Genomic DNA, 27,050 nt, shown 5'->3' with positions numbered 1-27,050 from the left:
CAAAAGACAAAATTCTTTTAAAAAAAATTAGACGTATCTGATCATTAATTTTCTCCCATGTAAGCTACAAATCCATCTAGCAAATCTCTTAAGGCATAACCATTCCTGTGGCAAATTAACAATTTAGTAGAAAGTATATGGGAAAATTCAATATGATTTCTGTGGGGTTAATAGAGAATATTTTATATTAGGATTTATTATAGGATATATTAGGATCTATTTATTGGGTCATATCTGAAGTTATTGAAGAGATGGTCTGTGTCTAAATTTGGCATTTGGTGCAATGGTTGGATGTCATTTGGAATGTTCAGAGTGCCTGGATTCAAGTCTCAGCTCCACTTCTGATTCTAGTTCCCTACTAATGTGCATCTTTATCAGACGAGCATTGATATCTCAAATACGTGGATCAATGCCACCCATATGAGAAATCCAGCTTTTGTTCCTGATTTCAGCATGGTCCAGCCCAGACTCTTGCAAGTATTTGGGAAGAGAAAGAGCAGAAGGGTGATATTCTATCTTTCTCTTCCCATTTCAAACAATAAACATGTATTTAAATTAAAAAAGAACCATAAAGTCCAATTTAAGTAGTTTAGACCTAATGCAACAAGACATAAGGATCTACTGAATGTGCAGAGAGACTAAAATTATGATGTTAGAAAAAGTTAGGCACCATATCTTTTCTTCAGAAAAATGGACGAGCCACAGCACTGCAGAGTCCCCTTGACCATGATGGCTATGCGGTCACCCAGGGTGTCTGCTTCATCCATATAGTGGGTGGTCAGTAACATGGTTCGACCCTTTTTATACTGCTGGAGAACATCCCATGTGCTTCTCCTTGAGACTGGATCCATGCCAGTTGTTGGTTCATCAAGTATCACTACCTAAAGATCAGAGAAAAATTTCAAACATATTTAATCTATTCTTTTACTTTATGGGATAACTTCCTTTTCATACCACACATACTTAATCTAATACACAAATCCCAGACTATACTAGAGGTAGGGACACTGCAAAACCCATGGCAACATCATATCAGCTACATTAATGACATGAATTCCCTGATTTCCACTTGGGAAATTTCTTGTGTCGACTCTGGTTGCTTGTGTTGGGCAAGTTTGATGCGGACGGGGACTCATATTATAATTCATTTACCTTGGATCCCCCTATAAGGGCAATCATAATAGAGAGCTTGCGCTTCATGCCTCCACTGAGTGACTTAGAAAGTTCATTACGCTTCTGAAGCAGGCCAAAAGAAGCCAGCATTTTGTTCATTTCTTCCGAACGACCCTTGGAAGGCACTCCCTTTATCTAAAGAAAGCAGTTAGAGTTTACATGGGAGTTACAATTTTATCCTTAGAAAATTCTCACATCAGAACTTCTCTTAACACAGCTATCTAGAGGTAAGACATTTCTTTTTTCCCCTTTATCCTACAACAACACTTTAAGTGACGTTTTTAATAAAGGTAAGAATGTTGACTCTTGCTCACACCACCTAAAATACGTGAAAAGAATGGAAGAGAAGAACACATGTATCTGTCTCACCGCACAGTAAAAAACAAGATGTTCAGATACTGTCATATTTGGAAACAGCAGGTCATACTGCGGGCACAAGCCCAAACTTTTCCTGACATGAACCATGTCCTTTGAGATGTCATATCCACTAATGTAGATCTTTCCACTGGTAGGAAGATAGAAACCTAGAATGAGGTAGGAGGTATTTAGCTTTGACAAGGAAAGCCAACAATGTACTGTCATCAGAACATAGTGTCCTTACAAAATATCTGATAAATTTATTAGTATCTCCTATAGGAGAAGTACAACAAATATCGATGGTGATCTTTAAGAGAAATAGAAAAAAACAACCTAAGCTTTTTTATTTACTTACATATTTTAATGTTTAAGGCATACAACACAATAAAAATTATTTCAGTAATATCTGAAAATCATGTACGCAGCCTAAACATGTCATATTACTTGGAATACAGTTATAAATATTGTTTTCATTGAATTACACCATCTACACAATAATACATGCTTCTTTCCTCACTTCCTGGTTACTGTCATGAATCCCACATTATGCAATACTAATATCCCTGTCTGCAAGATAAACAGTGTTATATTGCATGTATACATCTAAATAGCAAGTAAATATGGCAAAGTGTTAAAAATTGTTAACTCTAAAAGGATATATTTGTGTTTTGAATGATTTTCTATACTCTAAAAATCTAGTACTTCTACCAGCCATTTGACAATACATTTGTATCATGTTATGATCTGAACCCTGAATTATGAACACTATGCTTGATTTTTTTTTCTAAAAAAAGCTCACGATGCAAAATCATTAAACTTAACAAACTAAAATCTAGGTAGAAGAAAAAACAATCAAATAGTCTAAAATATTTAACGTTTGTGCTTGAGTGGCAACTTGGCTATCTGTGAGTGAAATATTTGCTAATATACTACATATAGCTACAAGCTACTTAAATGTCATAATTTATTAATTCCAGTAGAATTCAAAGATAAGAACTCAAAAAGAATGATCATATTTTTCTATCTACACCTTGCCTCAAAATAAAATATTCTAGTTGATCTACAAATGGGAAAAGAAGCCTTGCTCCCAGTTTTTATTTGACATTCATTTCATTTTTGTCATTTATTATTGTATTCTATCTTAGTGTTGTACTCTCTGTCCTCATTTCCCGGGACTGAATGCCCTGGTAGTATGCATAGCTCTTTCCCTTGTGGTCCTCTTATCAAACTGGGATTAAAGTTCATTTGCCCGCATACCTACACATACCTACATTCATTTGCGGTAGCAGGATGACATACTAAGTTCAAACTCTGTTTTCTGACTTCTTAAGCTATGCTGTAAAATTTCTACTCACTCATCAGCATCCCCACTCAATGGTAAGGGCCTTCTAGACAAAGACTTAGTATAGAATACTTAGTATTCTCACTTTCTGTCTTAATTCTCAGAATACTAAAAAAAAATCATGTCATGAAATGGATGAAATTATTGCTTCAAGCAAAATTTATTGGTAATAATGAATGATAAATGAAACACTTGAATAACAAATTTTCTGAGATTAAGGTGCAATTATCTGCCTTAATTAGTATCAAGATAACAGAAATATATAAGCATAAACCAAAATTCAGGAAGTAGACACTTGAAATATAAGCATTTTAATTATCACAAAATTTTATATGAAAAGAAAAAATCTATTTTATATATGATATGCATGACAAATTATTAAAGAGAAGTATATTTGTGTCTAAAACTAACTGAAATGTGCAAAATGGATTAACAATATGTTACAAGGATAGTAAAATATTACAAGGATAGAAACCATGTTGTGGTTTTATGGGTGTTCACTGAAAAACTTCCAATCAGATATATTTGAAATTTTCATAATCCATGCATGCTTTCATATAAAAATTACATGGTTTACAATGAAAATAATCCTTATCAAACAGAGGATAATTACTTCCTATGAACTGGGAGAGAACAGAAGGGAATGCAATATAGGAAAAAATGAACAAATAAATGAATGAAAATTTAAAAGAAAAACATTTGCAATGATCAGTAAGGATGATAGCCTAATAAATGGGGAGTTTGATGCAACCAAGATAAACAAATAGACACAATTTTCAAAATTTGTGGTATATTTTACTTTAAGAAATAAGGGGGTTAATCATCAGATAGATGTATCACTTAAATGACAGTGATGTCAATATCAAGAGTATACACATTCCCAAATACACACCAGTAAGAATAGATAAAGTGGTTGTCTTTCCTGCTCCATTGGGTCCCAGAAGCACTGTGATCTGGTCCTCATAAAAATTCAAAGTCAAGTCTTTTACAGCTACAAAGGTAGTATTATTCGGTAGTTTGAATTCCTGTGAAAATTAAATTTAAAAAATAATAATTTATTACTATTTCTTGAACTTATCAAGTATCTGAAAAAATGAAAAAAAAACCCCAGATTATTAGTCTCAAAAAAATTTTACAGCTGCTCAATAAGTTAAAGAATAGGATCACTATATAACCCAGCAACTTCGCTCCTAAAATATGCACTAAAAGGAACAGAAAACTTACATTCAGATAAACCTTTTATAACAACGTTCAAACAACACTATTCATAGGAGTCAAAAGAACTAATCAGCTGATAAACAGATAAACAAAATATGCTAAAAACGTGTAATTTAATGTTATTCATACACAAAATGAAGTGCCAGTACATACAATAACATAAAAGAATCTTGAAAACATTAGCTAAGCATAAAAGCTAACTACAAAAAGCCACACATGCTATTATCCCATTTAGATAAAATATTCAGAATAGAGAAATTTATAGAGACAGAAAGCAGACTAACATTTTCCAAGGGCAGGAGGAAGAGGGGACTGTTCGGTGATTGATAAGTGACTGATTTGGTCTTTTGTCAAGCAAGGATGGTTGAAAACACTGTTGATATGCTAAATGCCACTTAACTTTGAACACTGAAATGGCTAGAAACGTAAATTTTATGTTATATACATTTTAATATAAAAAAGATTTCCAGTCAGTCTTCATTCACAACTGTTTTTATAAAAATTGGCAATGTATACATATTAAACTATATTAAGCATTTTCTGTATTTAATAAAATGCTTTTCTTCTCCCATTTTTAATGCTTATATGTCTTTATTTTTTCAAAAATTACTTGAAAGAAGAGATACGGAAAAGGGGGTAGGAGTGAGCTTCCATCTACCAGTTCATTCCACAAATGGCTGCAACAGCCAGGGATGGTTCAAGGCCAGAGCCGGGAGTTGGGAGTTCAAACCAGGTCTCCCAAATGGATGGCATAGAGATCCACCTACTTGAAGAATCATTGCTGCCTCCCAGGATGTAGGGAGCCAGATTCAGAAACTGTGAGAAGAACTGAACCCAGATATTCCAAACGGAACACAGCTGTCCCAAGTGGCATCTTAACTATTGTGCCAAATATCCACCATCTTGTAATCTGGAGAAAGATCTAGAAAGTGGTGAACTAAGTACTTTTAATTCAGGGAAAGCCTCAAAGGAAAACTTGCAGAGAAGTAAAAATAGAGAGGTAAGATATGAATGAGTATATTGGGTGAAACAACTGAAGATCATGTTCCATTATATAACTCCATTAAGTTTCAATCCATATTAAAAACTTAAAATACGGGCCCAGCACAGTAGCCTGGTGACTAAAGTCCTTGTCTTGTATGTGCCAGGATCCCTTAGGCTCCATTTCACATTCTACCTGCTCCACTGCTCATCCAACTCCCTGCTAGTGACCTGGGAAAGCAGTTGAGGACAGTCCAAAGCCTTGAGATCCTGCACCTGTGTGTGGGAGACCCAGAAGAAGCTCCTGGCTCCTGGCTTTAGATAGAGTCAGCTCCACTTGGGAGCGAACCAGCAGACAGAAGACCTTCCTCTCTGTGAGGAAGGCTTTGTGAGATTAAAGGTTTGATTTAATCTGAAGCCCCTACAAAGTAAGGTGAATGCTAGAAAATCTAAGGTTTACCCAAATAAGTCATGACTTGAGTTGATCCAGATAAATGGGATTGGACAGAAGAGTGTTCAATCAGAAGCCCATCATAAAGCTTGTCAAACAAAATAGAACCAGAGTGAACAGAAGTGAATATCTGCATATCTATCAGAATCATAACTATGTTCTACCGCTTATCATGGAAGAATCATACAAGAGATAATTATCGCCTACAAAACCAAAGAAGACAGGAAACAGGTGGATTTCTATTCTGTTTTCATGCATTTCACTTTTACCTTGTCTAAGCTAGTAAACGTGCTAATTAACACCTTAAATTAACACAGGAGTACAGGTAGGGCTATGACAAACATTTCATTTACATTGTAGGTTAACTTTTACCATTATTCAGAAAAGACCTACAAAACAATACCTTGCGCAAATGTTGGATCTGGATACCAGCCACCAAACCAACAGGTTCAGCTTCAAAATAGTAACTTTCCTCAAAATCTGAAAGCTCAATATTTTCATTTATCTTTGAGGTTGGATGCCCAAACCAGTAAGATTTCTAAAAGAATAAAACCAAAATAATTTTATCAATGAAAAATGAAATGATTTTTGCACTTATTTAAAATGATACTGTCCAAGGAGCCAGCACTACCTACAATGCCAGCATCCATATTAGCATGCTAATTTGAGTCTGGCTATTCCACTTCCCATCCAGTACGTGTAGGAGAAGAAGATTCATCTTCATGGAAGACCCAGATGAAGTTCTTGGCTCCTGGCTTCAACTTGGTCCCAGCCCTGGCCATTTCTGGCCATTTGGAGAGTAAATCCATAGAAGAAAGAACTCTTATCCTCTCCCTTTTCATGTTCTTGTCATTCTGCTTTTCAAATAAATGTATGAGACAAAAGGAAATAATCTCAAAATGGCACAGTAAAAATTATTGCGTCATGTTCCATCAAGCCTTTTCATTTGGATACCCAGTCTCATTGTGATCCCTAATCATTCCTCGAGCTTTCAATTTGTCTTGGAGAATCAAAATGCTTTCGATGTGGGACCAGCACTATGGTATATCCAGTAAAGTAGCTGCCTGTGATGTCAGCATCCCTGATAGCACCAGTTCAAGTCCTACCTGCTCAACTTTCAATCTAGCTCCCTGCTAATGGCTTGGGAAAAGCGATGGAGGATGGTCCAAGTACCTGCCCAAGATCCCACATGGGAGAACCAAATGAAGATCCTGTCTCCTGGGTATGGCCTGGCCTGGTGCCATAATTCAGAAGAACAGCACAAAACTGCATTAACCTGTGCTTGCCTTCTTCACCATCAGAGACTTAAGAAGGAAAAAAGCCTCCCTCATTTAGTTATATATATATATATATATATATATATATATATATACACACATATATACTATATTATAGATATTAATTTTATATAAATAATACATATTTATAAAACTACATATATATAAAATGGAAAGATTTAAAAATGGAAAGATTTCCCATACTCATGATTGGAAAAACTAATATTAAAATGAACATACTACCCAAAGTGATGTACACATTCAGTGTTAACCGCCATCCCATCAAAATGACATTTTTAGAGAACAGAGACAAGATAATCCTAAAACTCAAATAGAAACATAAATAAATTTGAGTAGCTGAAACAACCACGGATACAAAGAACAAAGCTGAAGATATCACAATATCAGACTTTAAATAATATGCAGAGTTACTGAGACAAAAACACACTGCACTGGCATAAATGTAGCCACAGAGGTCAATGACACAAAACAGAGATTTCAGAACTGAACCAATGACTCTGAAACCAAGTGATCTTTGATAAAGATGCCTAAAATATATATTGGAGAACAATGTTTTTAGTAAATGGTGCTGGTAACGTGGAGACCCAGGGGCAGTGTGGTGGTTCAATGTGCCTTGCGGTATCAGCATACCATATGGGTGCCAATTCATGTCACAGCTGCTCCACTTCCCATCCAGCCCCCTGTTGTGGCCTGGGAAAGCAGCAGAAGATAGCCCAAAGCCTTTAGATCCTGCACCTGTGTGGGAGACCCGGTAGCTTCTGGCCCCTGGCTGTGGGCTCCTGACTTCGGATTGGCTCAGCTCTGGACATTAAGGCTATTTGGGGAGTCACTCTAAAAGACGGAAGACCATCTTTCTGTCTTTTCTTATCTCTGTAAATCTACCTTTCCAATAAAAAAATATTTTTAAAAAACGTGGATACACACACAAGGCACTGAATCTGGATCTCCCATTGACCCATATATCTCTCATCCTATTAAAAAAAATCAGCTCAAAATGTATCACAGATCTAAATTTAAGATCAGAAACTATTAAACTGTTGGAGCAAAAATTAGATGAAATACTTGGTATTTCATTGGTAAGGATGATTACTTTTTAAATATGACCCCAAAAGCTTGGGAAGAAAAAGCAAAAATATACAAATGGGATTGTATCAAATGAAGAAGATTCTGTATAGCCAAGGAAAAATCAATAGAGTGAAAAGATAACTCGAACAATCAGAGAAAATGCAAAATATTCATCTGATAAATGATTAACATCCAGAATATGTAAGAATCTCAGAAAGCTCAACAAGAAAACAATCCAGTTAAAAAGTGGGCAAAAGGTCTGGATACACAATTCTGGAAAGAAAAATACATTAGAAAATGCTCAATACCACAACCCTTCAGCAAAACTAAACCCAAACCACAATAAGATTCTATCTCAGTACAAACACACTGGCTAGCATTAAAATGGGAAAAATTTCTAAACAACTCATGAGGATATGGAGAAAATGGAGCCCTTACACATGGTTGTTGGGAACACAAATTAGTATAGCCATTATGGAAGAAAATACGATATTCCCCCCAAAATAAAAAATAAATGCAGCATCTGACCAAGTTATTCCATTTTTGAAATATATTCAGAGCAAATGAGCTCAGCATATAAAAAAAAAAAAACCTGTACTCCCATGTTTATTGCAGAACTGTTGATCATAGCCAACATGTACCTGTCAACAGATTAACAGATTAAAAGAAACATATGACATATATACACAAAGGAGTATTATTTCACCAAATGTTTGATTCTATGATACATGTTACAAAGTTAACCAATAATAGTTTTAGTTGAGATAGGAAAATAAAATACCTGTCTCAGTACATAAGAGTGGGACACCATGAGGAAGGTACTAAAGACGATGATATTCTGGGATCAGCACTGTGGCACAGCAGGTGAGGCCATGGCCTACAGTTCCAGCATCCCAAATTGATGCTAGTTTGAATGCCAGCTGCCTCACTTGCAATCCAGCTCTCTGCTTATGGTCTGGGAAAGCAGCAGAGGACAGCTCAAGTCTTGGAACCCCTGCACCTATGTGGGAGACTCAGAAGATGCTCCCAGCTTCTTGCTTAAGTGTGGCCCAGCACTTGCAGCCATTTGGGAAGTAAACCAATGGATAAAACATCTCTCTTCCTCTTTCTCTCTTGTCCTCTCTCTGTATAACCCTGTCTTCCAAATAAATAATTTTTTAAAGGCAATGGCTCTACAAACCAGGTACAGAAGTGCTAGGATTTCTCTAAACAGCAAAGCATTAAGACTCACCTGAAGAAAGAAATACCATCTCTTGGGCACACCATACTCCCCCGGAAAGACAGCTTCTATATACCAGGTCACAAGGCCATACAAACAAGCATCAACTAAAAGCATTATAAACACATGGCCCAAAGTGAACGTGTCTCCTGGGATCACAGGTGAAAAAAGGTTATCCCACTGGACTCCAATCCCTGAAACATAATAGGATATAGTTACTTCAAATGTTCAACTATGACTAGAACAAAAATCACCTGACTGCTACATGATTAAACAACAAAGAACAATGTCTCAAGACAGGTATTGCCTTTTTTTTTTTTTTACTATGTGACGATATTTTTGATTTTAGGTTGTCTAAGAGAAGAATAAAGTGTATGACAACGTAAGAAACCTCTTTGGGTGGCCAAAACTAGCTCCAATCCCTTCTAGCCATCCAACCAGTCATAAGAAAGGGGAAAACTGAGAAGCACTAGTCTCATGATCCAGGAAAACAGGCTCACCAAAAGCCTGGGACTTATCATAGGACTCCAGTAGGCTTTCTTTCCCTTACATATTATCATCACACAAGTGAAGGCATACATACACTATGATTCTCTCCAGCCATACATCATGCCCACAATTTAGCTTAATAGAACTGAAAGTACACTAAAAGGTACATAAATGGTTTTAAGACACTGAACTATGGTAGCAATGAGGGAGATTGGATCAACAACTCCGATTAAGATTAGAGACAGATATTATACTTCATGCATCTAAAACAAGTTGACAGACAACTAAAGAAAACAGCTTGACCAAACCTTTGGCATAGAGTGAAGAGACAACAAACCAGTGCACAGAAAAACTTGGGGTGACTACCTACAAATCACAGAAAGCTGTTTCTTTACCAAAGACAACTGCCTAATTGCTGTTCATACACTAATACAATGAAATAGATTGCAATGACATGAGATTAGTTTTCACCTAATAACTGGCCACTCAGCAATCAGGGTTCATCTATTCTAGCATTATGTGACAGGTACAAATGAAACTTTCTTTAAAAACATCTTACATAGATTTGCTCTTTCCCTGATAAAACCCAAACCTTTTCCTTTGCTCCTCAAAGTTACCATAGACCATTTTGGTCTGTGCACGTGTGTCCATACTCATAATCTTATTCTTTGCTATTCCCCAAAATAAAGCGTATTTATATACAGATTGGGGTTTATATGCTTGTTTAACTTCACCTGAGAAAATTCTACAGCAAATCACTGGGTGAGAGAACAGAAGTTTCAGGGACACAAAAACAATACAGACACAGCAAAAAGAGTCTGGAAAAATCACTAAACAGAAAAATGCAGCCCTCAACAAGCAAAAACAGTTAACACTAAAGAGAAAATTTGATTTCCAGACAATATTATCACAAGATGATATTAAATTGATAAAAAAAATCCACAATGAATCAACATCAAACTTATTAGAAAAGACTAGAACTCTATTGTGTTAAATTTGTTCAATAACAGACCTCATGGTGGCACACAAGCTAATTCTCCACCTGCAACTGGTGGCATCCCAGATGAGGGCTGGTTCATGCCCTAGCTGCTCCACTTCCAATCCAGCTCTCTGCTATGGCCTGGGAAGGCAACAGAGGACGACTGAAGTCTTTGGGCCCCTGCATTCCTGTAGGAGGCCAGAAAAAGGTTCGTGGCTCTCAGCTCCTGGCTTTGGATATGCTAAGCTCTGGTCATGGTGGCCATTTTGGGGAGTTAACCAACAGACACCAAGACTTTTCTCTCTGTTTCTCTTTCTCTCTCTGTAAAACTATAACTTAAAAATTAAAACAACTGCATCTTTGTTTTTTAAAAAAAGAAAGCTAAATAAAATCCACTATAGACTACTAACTAAAAGAAACTAGGGGGAAAATGTGTGAACACATTGTGAATATCACTGAGGAGATAGAAAATGTTTAAAGAACCCAATGTGCTCACTCCAAGGCATCTAGGTAAGATGCCCTCCACATCTCAGTGATGGGATTGCTACAACTGGTACTCTTAAGTCCGTGAGACTGGGGATAGGTCCTAACTGCATTCCATTAGACAAAGCCCTCAGCTACCAGTTCATAATCCCCAGCATATCCAAAGATTGCCCCACAAGGATCTGGGACAGGTTACACCCACATTTTTTGGCTCCAGAACCATGGTTGTTGTTTCTGCATTGCCCATTCTATCTTCATGAGACAGGGTAATGTACCATCACTCATTATACCCAAATACTGTAGCTTATAATATCACCAATCACTTGTTGCATAGTGACTGAGGATGGTTTTATATGCAGCTTGAATAGCTAAAATTGCAGATGCTGGTGACAGAGGTCCCAGTGTCACCAACACCCTGTTGGACCTTATAAGGTCACAGCTCTGAGTCTTTGACTATAAAATCGCCAGTCACCTTAGCTTATTCTGTGGGACCTGGGGACAAAGTTCCCACCCTATCTCTATCCCACCCAATATCCTAGCAGATATTGGTGTTATAAGCCCCAGTGTCACTCATAGGTTCCATTCATCTCCCTATGCTCCAGAGTGCTGACGTTCAGCGCCTCAATCACAGAATTACACAGGGTAACTAAATCCGGATCTGGGAACAGCCCCCCTTGCTGTCCTTCACTTCAAGATCACAGCTATTGCAGTCACGAACTCCAATGTGCCTGCTACTTGATTCTAACAGGTTCATAAGGAATTTGCTCCTTTGGAGGCCCACAACTGCTGCAGAATCACAACACTACTTCTGTGAACTGCTGAAGTCTAGAAAGTTGTCCCACCAGATGACAATGACACTGATTACAGCCGAAGAAGTCACATGCAGGATGCACTTCAAGGTTTACCTAGAACCAAAGCCAAAAGTAATGACTCAACTAACATCCCACATTTCATCTAAATATATGTCTTTCTCAATGAAAGGTACGCCAAAAAGAAGATAGCACCAGACATTGAGCTCAAAAGCAGAGACCAACATAGAAACACAAGAAATGTGAAGAAGCAAGGAAACAGGAGCAAGGAAAACTCAGAAGGATCACAGTATATCTCCAGAAATAGATCATGATTTAAAAAGAACTTCAAGTAATGATTCTATAAAACTCAATGATACTTAAGAGAATATAGACAGATCATTTAAAGATATGAGGAAAATAACGCATCATGGATATTATTTTAAAAGAATCTATCATAAATATTGCATATACTATACTTATTGAAAGAACACACCTTCTCACCCTAAGATTGGGTACAAGGCAAGAATGTCCAATTTTACCACTTTTATTCAACACAACACAGTTAAAGGCCAAAAAGGTTCTTTTGCTCCCCACCTCTTGACCAACTGCATACTGCCTGCCTTTTCTTTCTAGAGATAAAACCATTAAAAGCACTTATGCAAAGAGAGACTCACTTTTCATTTCCGACTTGCACAGTAAATCAATCCAAATAGCTAGCGCAATATTTGCAATCAGACAGGAAGTTATCTTCTGAGTGAAGCTCATTTGTGCATACTGAGCTACAATGATTACTTGTGGAAAGAAGCTGACAAAATAGAAAAAACCAGTAATAGCGACAGCCAAAGAAGCTGAAAAGAAGATAGAATCTGTTTACACAGCTACAAAATCTTTTTTTTTTTTTACAAAATCTTGAAATAGAAATATCTTCACTTTATTACAAAATAACTCTAGCATGTAAACTATAAAAAGTAAAATTGTTTGGTTTTGTTTTGTTCACTGCTGTATCACTGGTACTTGGCATAGTGCCTAACACAAAGTAGGTGCTCAATAAATATTTTTATTTGAATTAAAATAGATAAATGAATGATGCAAGGAAGAAATCTTGTAATTTATCCTCCTTCTTCTAATACTGCAAATATTTTCTCATTGAAAGCACTTATCCATATGCTAATAAAGTTTTAATTTGTGTTCATCACCACTAAGCCTAACAAATCTCAGAGATTTAAAACAAGACACTACTATAACCAATACAAGAAACACAATCCTTAGAAAGTATTAAGGACAACTGCGTGACAGGAAATTTTAATACTCCCCACTAAACTCAGAAAGTGGCTGTATATGATTCCAGTCATACAAAATATCCAGAATCGGTAAACCCACAGAGGCAGAAAGGCATTAGGAGTTGCGAGGGTTAAATGGAAATTAAAACCCCAGAAAAAAAAAATGATTGTTTTATTAATGAAGTAATTCATTGCTGGCTGCCTACATTATACCATTCTTCAGCATATCATTTTAGTCTTTCTTACATTGGTATAACAATTTTTATAACCATACTTTCATTGTGCTGTTATGTGTTAATATGACTCTCTGTTTTGTAAGATCCACCCATAGATTGTAGTGTTATTGCTAAAAAAAACAAAAACACCAGTGCAATGTAATTTTTTTTTTTTTTTTGGCCATAAAATAGCTTGCTTCATAGGCTTTGTGGCCTAAACGGCCAAAAGAAAAGTAATAATTTTCAGTTATTCAGCACATGATACATAAAATTTTTTTAAATGGTGAAAAACCTCTTGTCTGAAATGGAACATTTCCTTATTTCTTAAATAACAAAATAATGGTCCCTAAAAAAATACTCTACAAATCCCTTAGCTAAAAGAGTTTGGATCTCCCCCAGAAACATATGCTCCTCCTCTTCCTCACTTGTCAAACACAAAAGAGAAGGAAAATAATTCTTATTTGTTTGTCTGTGTTTGTGTGTGTGTGCTTGTGTATCTAACATGATTTAGGAACATAGTAAATTATCCCGCGACCTCAGTGAATAAAGCGCCTTTTTCTATATGACTCCATTTAGGTTTATATCTGCCGGTCACATATGACCTTATCTTGATTGTTAAACTCCTCTCAAATGCATTCTATGCATGTTAACTTTCATGGATCTTTGTACTTCTCAGACCTCTTCACATGCATGTTATTCCTCTTTACTCACAACTTAAGTAGAAGATACATAAAAAGTGTCATCTAAACTATAAGTAGAGCTCTCAAATTTTTGATCAATTTAAGGCCCAGCACAATTACCCAGTGGCTAAATTCTTGTCTTCCACATGCCAGGATCCTATATGGGCGCTAGTTAGTATCCCAGCTACTCAACTTCCCATCCAGTTCCCCGCTTGTGGCCTGGGAAAGCAGTATTGGGTGTCCCAAAGCCTTGGGATCCTGCACACACGTGAAGACCCAGAAGAAGCTCCTTGCTCCTGGATTTGGCTCAGCTCATCTCCAGTCACTGAGACCACTTGGAGAGTGAACCCTGGATGGAAGATCCTTCTGTCTCTTCTTTCCCTCTAAATCTGCCTTTCCAATAAACAATAAATAAATCCTTAAATTTTTTTAAAAAAATCAATTCAAGCATGAATAGTTTAATATAAAGAAGTTCTACACTCACCATTAGTGAAGAATGTGCTAATCATAAAAGCAAAAATTATTAAGCTGGTGACATAACACAGGAGAAACAGAACAACGACTGAGGGGTCACTGTACTGAAGGACTCTCTCATGAGCAAGCTGGCAAAATAATCAGGAATCTGGTTTAGACACATTCAAAGTAATATTACAAAAACAAAAGGATAGGAAAACAAACATTTGGTGTTTGGGCCACACTGCTCAGTGAGATACAAATTAACTGAATAATTCATTTCTCACAGAATGCCACTAAAATGCATGCCCCACCCCAATTACTTTACACATCTTGAAGTTTAACTGGAAATTCTCTGTATTACAACTGATTACTTGCCTTGAGAAATAGAACTCCATACAGCAAAAGGATAATAATTCCATACATGATAAAGTACGTGACAAAATAGGCAGCCCAAAGCATACTATTACTGAGTCCTATCATGAGCTGATACTCCTATGGGAAAGTGGACACAAACCAAATATGAAAAACGATTACTGATTTTCAAAATACATTCACATGCATTATCAAATTTAATTACCACAATGACTTAAAACAGGGTAACTACCATAACATCCAAAGCTCAGAATGGTCTGGTGACTAATCAAAACTATCCTCCTAGGAAATGACAAAGCTGAAACTTCAGCTCAGATTTGTAAGTCTGGTGATCTTCTCTCCAATAAATTACTAGCTGTGGTTCTGATGTAAAGAATCCTTAAATAAACATTTTAAATGCAAAATGACTGCCCTTATTCTAATTCTGTCTCCCCCTCCCCCGAGGAAGCAATAAGTCAGAAGAAAAATAAATCTTTTAAAAAAAATTTAGAAAAAGAAATGTAAGATATTATAACCATTATGGAGGAAAGTATGTGATTGCTCAGAGATTTGCAAACAGAGCTACCATATGACTCAGCTATCCCACTCCTGGGAATTTACCCAAATAAAAATAAATCAGCATATGAGAGAGTTGTTTATATACTTATATTACAAGGATACCCATCAACTCAAGACAGGATAACAAAATTTGTGACATGTAGACTCTATAAAATACTACTCAGCCATAAAAAGAATGAAATTCTGTCTTTTGCAACAAAATGGATACAACTGGAAACCATTATGCTTAGTGAAATAAGACACCCCAAAAAGGTAATTAATATATGCCTTTTGGTAATTAATATTCAAAGAGTACAAAAGCATGTAATTGGTATGAGTGAGACTGACTTTTTTGACCCATCTCCATAGCAATATTTTAAAAATAGCAGTTTGATCAATAAAACTACAAACCAAATCAGGAATTTAGTTAAAAGAAAACATCAGAAAATTGATAAATGGTATAGGGTAGGTCTCATTGACCTAAATTTGCACATGGTTACAGCAACAAAATTCACTAGTGCTAAATATATAGGCATGATCAAACCTTCCACATACATCTGTCCCATAGGCCCAAAATGTAACAAATAAAATGAAGTTACCTTTAGGCGGCTTTCCTTTTCTGACACAATGGTCCCAACAATGCTAAGTACATTGTGAGAAAACACAAATACAACAATCCAAGGAAATAAACCTATAAAAACCCACATAAAATTATCATGGTGATAGGCAGGATATGGAAATCTTCTAGCAAAAATGTTCAATCCAGCCAAGATTATTCCAGCATTGTCACTATGATATGAAATGATAGCTTTATCTACGGAATGCTGCACAGCCAGAAACCCTCTCCTGATGTACCCTAAATGAGAAAATAAAGATCATCAGCGACAGTATACTATGAAACAGCAGGAAAAACTGAAAAATCCCAATTCAGAGAATAAAATAATTTCAAAAACACTTATTGTGATTCTGGACCTAACATATAATACATCACATGGAAATGTATTACCATCATCCCAAAACTACATAGGACATGAAAAATGATACCATTGTTTTATGCAATTGCACTAGTCAAACTAAAGGAGAATTCAAACACATACTACCAAGGCCTTTTGCTATACTTTCAACATACATGCCCCTCAGAATTCAAATGTTCAAACTTCATACCCAGTGTGTCAGTGGCCAAAGGTAGAACCTTTTGCTAAGTGGGCAAGTCATGCATGCTCCGCCCTCACACATGAGATTAGTGCTCTTATAAAACAGACCAAAGAAATATCTGCTATGATTCAATATGGTTTGTCTCTCTCTGAATTCATGCATAAAGTTAATTCCCAAAAATACATGTTGATTATATTAAGGCGGAAACTTATGACTATGATGTTTGGGATAGAGCTCCCATGATTGATTCTTACTTGTTTTACAAAGGGTGGATGTACAAAGCTACAGACAGGCATGGACACTCCTTGTCTCTCATCACGTGACACCCTGTACTGCTGAAGGACTGTGCCAGAAAGTAGGCTACCTGCCACACAATGACACAGCCAAAAGGAGTCCTCCAAACAGCCTGCACTTTGTTGTTTAGCTACAGCTAGAACTTATTTCAGCTTGCTGTGTAAGAAAATATATATATATATAATGTGGGGCTTTTGCTCTGGTGAATGGCTTAAATCTCCACCCATGGCACTGGCATTCTAAAAGGATGCTTGTTCTGGTTCTAGCCGCTCCTCTTCCAGTCCAGCTCCCTGTTTATGGCTTGGGAAAGCAGCAGAGGATGGCTCAAGTCCTTGGTCACCTGCGCTCATGTGGGAGACCTGGAAGCTCCTGGCTCCTGGTTTTAGATCAGCCCAGCTCCAGCTATTGTGGCTATTTGGGAAATAAACTAGCAGATGGAAGATATCTCTCTCCCTCTTTTTTTCTCTTTCTCTGTCTCTTTCACTTTGACTTCCCTTTTCTCTGTAACACTGCCTTCCAAATAGAAACAAACAAACCTTTAAAAAGTAATGCAAGAGAAACTGGATTAGAGCCAATTACTCCATTCTCATTTCCCATACCTTCCTTGGAAATGACTGTTTTGACATTAGATCCTGGAAGTACCCAATCTTGATTTTTTTTTAATTATTATTTTTACAAGACTAATGGATTTAAGAGTTTGTCTTTAGTCTCAGATGAAAATTTAGACTTTTCTATTAATGTTGGACTAAGACTTTAGAACTGCTGCGAATGGAATGGTTGTGTCGGAAAAGAACATGAATTTTGGTGGACGAAGGACAGAACGCTATCATTTCTTTATGGTGAATTCCCCTAGACTCATGTAGACATTTAATTCCCAAAGTCATATGTCAACAACATTAAAATGGCAGCTACTTAATCTAACTATGGTGTTTAGAGGTGGGGGCCTTTGGGAAATGATACGATTAGGTAAGAGCATTAGAGTAGAATCACCTTGAGTGAATCAGAGGCCCTTCTCTCTCTCTCTCTCTCTCTCTCTCTCTCTCTCTCTCTCACACACACACACACACACACACACACATCTCTATTTCTTGCCATGATGAGTTTATGTCATCTAAGGACTGCCAAAAAGAAGGCTATCCTCAAAGGAGACCCCAAGACCTTGCATCTCCAGCTCAATGAGCTACAATAAATCTTTTTCCTTTATAAAGTAGTCCATATCAGAAACTCTGGAATACTAGAAGAAAATTTGTTAATATAGTACTTAAATCCCTGTTGCCCTTTTCACTTTCTACCATGTAAGGACCCAGCAATTGTCCCAAGAAATTGCCGGTTTGGAAGCATTCAGCAAACCTCTGCAAGGTAAGGAGTCTTGTAATACCTTGATCTGACACTTCATAAACTCCAGAATTGTGATAACTAAAGATTTCCATTATTTTCAAATTACTCAGTCTGTTGATATTTTATTACAGCAGCTGGGAACAGATTAAGACACCACTCTACACTGAACATATAAGTAAGTATATTCGTTAAATTGTATTTACAAAATACATGAAATGTTCTCTTTTATTAATAAAAGAATATACATTTTAAAAATAAATATAAATAAAGCTCAAAATAAAACTTATACAATCTGATTTACAGTAATATCAAACAAAATAAAATATTTAGAAATAAAGTTAATGAAGGAGATAAAGAAAATACTGAAAACAACAAAATTGCTGGCAGAAATTTAAGACACAAATAGTGGAAACACACTCCATGTTCATATATTTGAAGAAACACAACTAATAAAAATTTCTACACTGGGGCCAGCGCAATAGCACTAGTGGTTAAAGTCCTCACCTTGAACACACCAGGATCCCATATGGGCGCCGGTTCTAATCCCGGCAGCTCCACTTCCCATTCAGCTCCCTGCTTGTGGCCTGGGAAAGCAGTCAAGGACACTCCAAAGCCTTAGGACCCTGCACCTGCATGGGAGACCTGGAAGAGTTCCTGGCTCCTGGCTTCGGATTGGCGCAGTTATGGTCACTTGGGGAGTGAATCATCAGACAGAAGATCTTCCTCTCTGTCTCTCCCTCTCTCTATATATCTGTCTTTGCAATAAAAAATAAAATAAATATTTTAAAAAGTCTACACTAGCAAAGTGAACATTAATTTTTAACAGCTGCTTTTTAATATATCAAATAGTCTATTATATTCTTAACCAGGTCTTGAATACAGAACATTTCTATTGTTTACATTTTTCACTGATAATGGCCAAGTACATGTAGTTTTGACTACTGTTGAATAATTTCCTAAAGAGAAACATCAGATATGTTAAAAACCTAACCCTTATTGGTGTTCTTTTTTCTTCAAGGTAATTTGCAAAACAAAAATCATTTAAAATTGTCATTAAAAAAATCATTCAACTCAAAATGGTATAAAATACAGGCCATGTTAATATTCAAGATATGTGTCCACTCAGCAGATGAAAATCTAGGACCATATAGACAGGTAGGACAACGTAAATGCATAAGGGTGCAAAGTTTGGGAAATTAGTTAAGGTAATAAGAGGATAATTTTTTTAAAGATTTATTTTTATTATTTTTTTATTGGAAAGGCGGATATACAGAGAGGAGAGACAGAGAGGAAGATCTTTCGTCCGATGATTTACTCCCCAAGTGAGCGCAACGGCCGATGCTATGCCGATCCGAAGCCAGGAGCCTCTTCCGGGTCTCCCACGCGGGTGCAGGGTCCCAAAGCTTTGGGCTGTCCTCGACTGCTTTCCCAGGCCACAGGCAGGGAGCTGGAAGAAAGCGGGGCTGCCGGGATTGAACCGGCGCCCATATGGGATCCCGGGCGTGCAAGGCGAGGACCAAAAGTAAGAATGTGAAAATGTGTGCTGAAGGGTTTACTCACCGGGATTTCCTCCATCGCTCCTTCTCGGGTTCCTGGGCCCTAGCGTAGGCACTTCTGGAAAGAGAAATGCTGTATCCCAACTTGCTGACTGTCGACTCAAGGTTGACCTTTGTAAACTATTACGGTCAAAAGTGTAATTACTAAAACGTAGATGATATTTTACCTAGAATGAACAATAGAAAACAAATCCTTTAAACCAATGAACATTAAAAGGCAAATATTATTAGTGAAAAGAAACAAAGCATTAATTTTTAAATTGTGTCTTAAGGGAAGTATAATAACTTAGGATTCCACCACACAGGCTGGTAATACACTCCAAAAGCGCAATCAGTACAGGTTGTAGCCACACACTGTGATCTTTATGACATTTTGCTTCTGAGTTTCAAAGACAACAATCATGTTATCTTCATCGCCACTGTGAACATGTTTTTTTCTAGACCTGGAATTGGTACGCCTACCGAGAGAACATCAAAAGTCCCTTAGAGGGACATCAATCAGATGTAAAACAGCAAATCCGAGGCTTCACTACACCTCCCACCACAGAACGAAAAGCTGCCAACAATTCACAGACAAGATGATCTTATTTTTTGGGGAAAAAAAAAAGTCTTCTACGTAGTTCACAGAGCAGAATGTAACATGCACAAAGGGCAACAGCATCAGTAAAATGACTGAAAAGAGCAAGAATAAGGAACTAACAGCTAACTTAAGTGTTTGAGGCAAAGCCTTGTTGTGCACGGGAACGTGAGAGAGGGCTATAAAGAGAATCAAGATTGTATTACCGAGAGGTGAAAGAACAATCTGCCTCTACTGCCACAAACCCCAGGTTAGGGTCAGCTCAAAGAAGGACTAGTGATAGTGGCAAAAAGTAAGCAGAGGGTTTTGCTATGGGAGAATCCTTCACTCCTCAGAGGCACTGAGACAAATCTAGGGAACTGCCAAGAACACACAGCTGTATTACTAGCGAGGAAAGAGCGCGGCCCGAATGACGCCTCCCCCTACCCAGGCTGCTGCTGCACAGTGCAACGTCGGGACCACGCCCACCTGCAGCTCATGACAACTGCTCAGAAGCCCAAACCCAGTAACAAGCACCACATCCAGAGCTTCCTTTCTGCATCTTACAAAACAGCCAGATTACTAACCCCTGCCAGTGAATATGTCTCATATTTAGAAAACTCAAATTCCCAGCTGACAGCACACTCCCACATGCTCCTGTATGTAGCTCAGGTAACTCCACTTGTTTTCTCCCAAAATTACCAAAATGACCCCAACTGAAATGATCTCCAAGAGTATCTTCTGAATCTCCCATGTGGGTGCAGGGTCCTCCACTGCTTTCCTAGACCACAAGCAGGGAGCTACATGGAAAATGAAACAGCCAGGACAAGAATCAGTGCCTTTATGGGATGCCAGCACTTGGAGGCAAAGGATTAACTAGCTGAGCCAATATGCCATCCCCTAGATTGAAATTTCTATTCTTTGTAAGTGAACAGTTATATTCTTGGACAAGTTACAATTTCTCCCACTTATAAAATGGGACTGTTACCTATATCTCACTAAATCCCTTAAATAAAAAAAAATATTATCAGGTCTTTATATAAACTTCCCCACCTGAAGCGGCAAGCTGTCTTTGTTTTGGAAATCATGATCAAATACAATGGCAACCAGTACAGGAGGAGAATTTTGGCTGTTAACATAATCCTCAAATTTTTTTTCTGAAGGAAAGCCACGAACTGTAAAGACAAAACTCTTATGATGAACCTTTACTATGCATATCATAATCCTGTCATGATATCATAAATTTCAAAGTATTGCTTAAATGTTGACATCATTTACCACCTTAACCCTATAGAGTACAAAAGCGTATAAATAATACCTATTTGAAAAATAAATTATTCACATAATGCAATAGGGGAAAATAGCCAATGTAATAGAAATATTAATTTTAAAAATCTGAAAATGTTTGTTATAAAAAAGAAGATACACAGCTAATAGTGATATAAAAATATTCAATTAAATCAGCAAAGTTAAAATTATAATGATTTCAGTGCACACTGGCTAGAAGTTACATCAGTATTTGTATCCATTAAACGAAACAATATACTTTTCCTTTTGCTATATAAGCAAAAGCATATAATCTTTACCTAAAATTTAAGTGATTAACACTGTTCTCTTGCTTTGTTTTTGTTTTAACAGAATCCAGGGAACTGGTCCTTCCAGATACATATCTATAACCTGATGAAACATAGGCACATAGGACCCTGAATTTACATACGCTCCCTCTTTTTCAAGCTCATAAAAAATCTTGCTAAAATTTAACACAACACATAGCTAATAATAAAAACAAAATTAAAAAGAAGATGATGAAGAAGAGAGAAGAGATGAAATATTTAGGTTGAAGAGATGAAATATTTAGGTTCTATAGATGAAAAGGGAGATGAAAAGGAGAGCACATGTTTTATTCCTTGTCTCCATTTTCTTAAATCCTATACTTTATCAATAAGCAAATTATTAATTTTAGCAAATTAAATGTTTTGTATAACTTTATCTGAGGTGGACATTTGGTACAACAATTAAAATAGTCTGTGCTGCCTGCATCCCCTATGGAACAACCTAGGATGGAGTCCTGGCTCCATTTCCAGTTCCAGTTCCTACTTACGTGTAAGGTGATGGCTAAAAGTAGTTGGGGCCCTGACACTCACGTGGGAGATCCAGACCGAGTTCGGGACTCCTGGCTTCAGTTTGGCCCAGCTCCAGTTGTTGCCAGCAACTAGAGAATGAATCAGTGGATGGAAGCCCACACTCTTTCTCTCTCCCTTTCAAATAAAATGGCATTCAGAATTTGAGACTCCACATTAACTTTTACACTATTTCTATGAAAAAAAAAATGCCATTGGAATTTCTTATAGAATTCCATTCAATCTATAAAATGTTTTGGGGTAGTATAAACATTGTATGAATGAATACTAATTCTTTTCATCCATGAACATATTTCCATTTAGGGGACTTCAATTGCTTTCATAAATATTTTATCATTTTCCATTAAATTGATCCCTGAATGTTTCTTTTTTGATTCTGATGTAAATGATACTGTGTTCTTGATCTCCTTATCCAATCATTGTTTGTAGAAATACAGTTCATCTTATGTTGATTTATCTACGCCAGCCTTGCTGAATTTCTTTCTTTTTAGGTTGAATCTTCAAGGACAAAGTCATCTGCAAATACAATTTTACTTCTTCCCTTTTGCTTTCTTTCATGTCTGATTTTGCTAGTACTTCAAGTTCTGTGCTGAATGCAGGGGTGAGAATGGGCATCCTTGCCTTATATGGGATTTTACAGGAAAAATTTGCAGTTTTTTCCCATTCCTCCTGATGCTATCTGTTCACCTTTTTCAATAAATTACCTTAATAGTGGTGAGAACATTTCTTTTTCATGTCTATTATTTTAGACATGAAAGCCTATGCTCTTTGAGTCCCTGATTTACTTACCGTTAGCCAGAGGCCTAGCTGGTGCTTCGCTTCAGCTCTCGGACACAAGTGGACTGATTAGCTAGAAGGAATGCTTTCAGTTCTGGTTAGGCTCAGAGGACTACTACTTGTCTGCCCTATAAATTCCCAATCGCGTGCTAATTTGAAGCCTGATGTAAAAGCAGCGGCTGGAAAAGTTGATTGCTGGGAATCATGATACAGCAAGCACTCAGTTCACTCTGCTTCACTCAGAAGCAGATCCAGTGATACACTCAACAAATGATCTTACAGCTCTTTTTAGGTCAATCTGGCCGTGATAAACCCTTTCAGTTTGTCTAGGAATGTCTTAAGTCCTTCACTTTGGAAGGACAGCTTTGCTGGGTACAGCATTATGAATTGCTAAGTTTTCTTCCGTGCCACTTCGAGTTCATCATATCGTTCATTTTGGCTTGCGAGGTATCTGTTGACAAGCTATTGTCAGCCTAATGGAAATGGCCTTTTATGAGAGATTATCATCTCTTGATGCTTTTGAGATTCCTTCTGTCTTTAGCTTTTGACCAATTTTGATTATATAAGGCCTCAAAAATATCCCTAAGCACTGATCCTACTTGGAGTTTTTACAGCTTCAAGAATCTGCATGTTCATATCTTCCTCACCCTTTCCCCAAGATTTGGAAATCATTCTTTAGCTTTCTTTCCTGTTCTCTCTTCTGTATACGTAATTCAAGCATAATTCATGCAGTCAAGGTGTCCCGTAAGACCCTTATATTTCCATCACCCTTTTCAACATTATTTTATTTTGTTCCCTCTAAGTGGTTAATTTTGAATGATTGCCTTCATATTCATTAATCTTGCTACACGACCAAGTGTACTTTTTTCAGATGTGTTTTGTTCTTTGGTTCAAGAATATCTTAGGTTATTTTTATGGTTTCTTTTTATTACTCATTTTTTTTCTGCATCATTTTCCTAACTTCACTCAGTTTGTCCATATGTGTTTTCTTGTACCTTACTGAGATTCTAGGACAATTTAAGTCTTCTTTCAGACTATTAGCAGACCTCCATTTTGTTGAGTTTCTTGCTTTGTTAGTTTATTAGTTTCCTTTGGTGGCTTCATGTCTTCCTGATTGTTTATTATCCATATAATATTTGCATTAGCACTGCTTTTTGGTTTGTTTTTTTATTGGAAAGTGAGATATACAGAGAGGAGAAGACACAGAGAGGAAGATCTTCCATCCATTTATTCACTCCCGAACAGGCCACAACAGCTGGAGCTGCGCCGACCCAAAGCCAGGAGACAGGAGCCTCTTTCATGTCTCCTATGCGTGTACAGGGTCCCAAGGCTTTGGGCCATCTTTCACTGCTTTCCAAGGCCACAAGCAGGGAACTGAATGGGAAGTGGGGTCTCCAAGATTAGAACCGGTGCCCATATGGGATCCTTGTGCATGTACAAGACTAGAACTTTAACCAGGCCCAGCACTGCTTTTTTCAAAGAGCATGTACTTCTTCCAATCTTCATAGATCTGTTTAATCAAGTTAAGCCCATTTCCTCTCCCATGCTAATGGAAGGGCTTCCAGGATGAGAAATCCTTGCACAATTTTTCCATGATTCATATTTTCTGTGACCTTTTTGAGGATCCCTGGTATGCACAGATGTCAAGAACATTTGAAAGAAAATAAACATCTTTTAATACCATTTTTCATACATGACTGAAGTACCCTTACACATTATACCAAAAAAATTTTTTAAAAACCCTCAGATATTACAAGTTCTAACCTGTGAAATTGACTTTTAAATCTCTTTTCACCCACTCAGTAATATTTTTTGCTACTTCACTATTAGAAGGCACATAAACGATTTGAAATTCAGGTTGAATAACAGTGATGGAATTGGGTAGCTTGAATGAAACAGGATTAAAAGTAGAAGCATTAAAAAGTGGGCTTTGCGCATTTCTGCGCATAGTCAAGATCAAATGAAAGAATAGAAATGTCAAGAGTATTTCCACGACTAGACCAATTATCTGTCGACCCTAGGAAGGAAAACAAAAGACTGTTAATTACCCTAAAATTATCTATATGTATTGATACTCCTATAAACATACAACATATACACAATACAAACATATCATTCTTTTATTCTACAAAATAGGGAGTTCCCTAGTTTACACACTATTAATGAAAATGTAAATTAGTGTAGCTCCTGTGAAAAACAGTGCGGAAATTTCTTTAAAAACTAGGTATAAAGTTTCTCAATTTATGGTTTGTGTGTGCTCTACCTGCAGCCCAAAACTTCAAGAGGGCAGTACTGGCATTTGGAAACACAAGTCTGGTGTAGTCTCCTGCCTAGACAGAGTAGAAAGAAAAGAATACAGAAGAACACAGGCCCAATAGTACTTTTATGATATTTTGGTTTTGACTGTGTGCAATACTAAGGTGGAATCATTGCTACGTAACAGCTAGCAGTACAGCATTCCCGGCTGCAGGACTACTCTTGGAGGGCTTGGGAGGCCTGGGGTGCTTACCAGCTCTCTGAGGACCACAGGGTCATTTGGAATTTCCTAGCTACATTTGGGACCTTGCCTGGCATTATGAAATTTAGATTATATCATACTGGAAAATATGTGCCTGCAGAATTGCAGGTTCCAGTTTGCTGGTGATCACCAAAGTTGGAATTGGTATGTTAGAGAGACCCCATCAGGTAGCATCATGTCCCAGCCCAGTCTCAGGCATAATTAAAAATCCCTACACTTCACTATTTTCAATGTATTCTGGAAATAAGTGTAACATTTTTATACACTGCAATGTTTCAGCTTAAAAATGGCACTGAACTTGGCAGTGGGAAAATTAATCTTTATTATTAAAGACCGTACAAGGATTGTAAATAATGTTATTATTCATTCTATTCAATCAGTGGAATTCATTATGTTAGGTGAAACAAGTCAAGCACTTAAAGATAACACACATAATCACTCAAAGTGGAACATTAAAAAGTTTATCTTACAGAAGTTACAGTACAGTGGCTATCACAGAATTGAAAGTAGTAGGAAGAATGGGGAAAGGTTGACTAAAACCAATTAAGCTATAGTAAGATACCAGTAGTAAATTCTGTTGTACTATTGTACAGTAGACTAACTATATGTAATGAAAATGTATTGTATCTGTCTCCAATTAAAAAAAACTAAAATAATGGATTTTGAATATCTTTACCATTTGAAAATGTTCAGTCTCTAAGGAGATGGACATTTTTGCCTTGAATTAAACATTATGCACTATATACATATAAGGAAACAAGGACAGTAACCCATAATATGTATAGTTCTCACATGTCAGCAAAAATAAAAATTTAAAAGATTAAGTGCTACCTCTAGCCTTGGAGTGGAAAGAAAAAGAGACTGAATTGAAGGTGAATATGCTATTAAAAAAAATCGCCCTTTGGTTTCATTAGCCTTTTCAACCATTTCCCCAAAATTCTACTTACCTTTAAAAGAAAATTCTTCCAGAGGAGGGCTGAAAATTGTATGGGCCATGATGAAGTCATCTGATCATAAACAATAGAAGTTCAATTCTTAAGAAGGAAATAAAGTTTAAATGTTTAAGTCACCTGCAGGAATATTAAATTTAATCAATTAAAAGGATGACTTGATTGTTTTGCTCTTGCGTTTTTATTTGACAAGCAGGGAAACATAGTGATCTGGATCCAAGAACTAGAAACTCAATCCAAAACTCCCAAGTGGCTGGAGCCATTACTGGTACCTCTGGACGTTCAAGAGCCAGAACCTCCTGTTATACCCTGATTCTTCAACTTGGGACACAAGCACCTTACCTGATATCTTATCCACTAAGCTTAAATATTCAGTCTT

The 27,050-nt window shown here is 36.9% G+C and overlaps 1 protein-coding gene across 1 annotated transcript in view; it reads right to left on the bottom strand.

Annotated features, from left to right (window-relative positions):
- The window catches only part of LOC121167970 (phospholipid-transporting ATPase ABCA3-like), a 55,941-nt gene extending 29,166 nt beyond the window's left edge, over window positions 1–26,775 (bottom strand). The window contains exons 1-14 of the mRNA XM_040997701.1: window positions 26,669–26,775; window positions 24,968–25,220; window positions 21,339–21,460; window positions 19,734–19,896; window positions 15,986–16,242; window positions 14,853–14,969; window positions 14,506–14,623; window positions 12,521–12,694; window positions 9,117–9,298; window positions 5,926–6,060; window positions 3,765–3,897; window positions 1,543–1,697; window positions 1,153–1,308; window positions 671–881 (exon numbers count right to left, since the gene is read on the bottom strand). Of these exons, the coding sequence (XP_040853635.1) occupies window positions 671–881; window positions 1,153–1,308; window positions 1,543–1,697; window positions 3,765–3,897; window positions 5,926–6,060; window positions 9,117–9,298; window positions 12,521–12,694; window positions 14,506–14,623; window positions 14,853–14,969; window positions 15,986–16,242; window positions 19,734–19,896; window positions 21,339–21,460; window positions 24,968–25,220; window positions 26,669–26,728 (2,236 nt within the window). The 5' untranslated portion in view covers window positions 26,729–26,775. The remainder of the gene's footprint in view (window positions 1–670; window positions 882–1,152; window positions 1,309–1,542; window positions 1,698–3,764; window positions 3,898–5,925; window positions 6,061–9,116; window positions 9,299–12,520; window positions 12,695–14,505; window positions 14,624–14,852; window positions 14,970–15,985; window positions 16,243–19,733; window positions 19,897–21,338; window positions 21,461–24,967; window positions 25,221–26,668) is intronic.
- Between the last annotated feature and the right edge of the window lie 275 nt (window positions 26,776–27,050).

The sequence above is a fragment of the Ochotona curzoniae genome, unplaced genomic scaffold (assembly GCF_017591425.1).
Source record: "Ochotona curzoniae isolate NIBS_2020 unplaced genomic scaffold, NIBS_Ocur_1.0 patch435, whole genome shotgun sequence".
NCBI classification, from domain to species: Eukaryota; Metazoa; Chordata; class Mammalia; order Lagomorpha; family Ochotonidae; genus Ochotona; species Ochotona curzoniae.
This window is presented reverse-complemented; position numbering and strand designations above follow the sequence as displayed.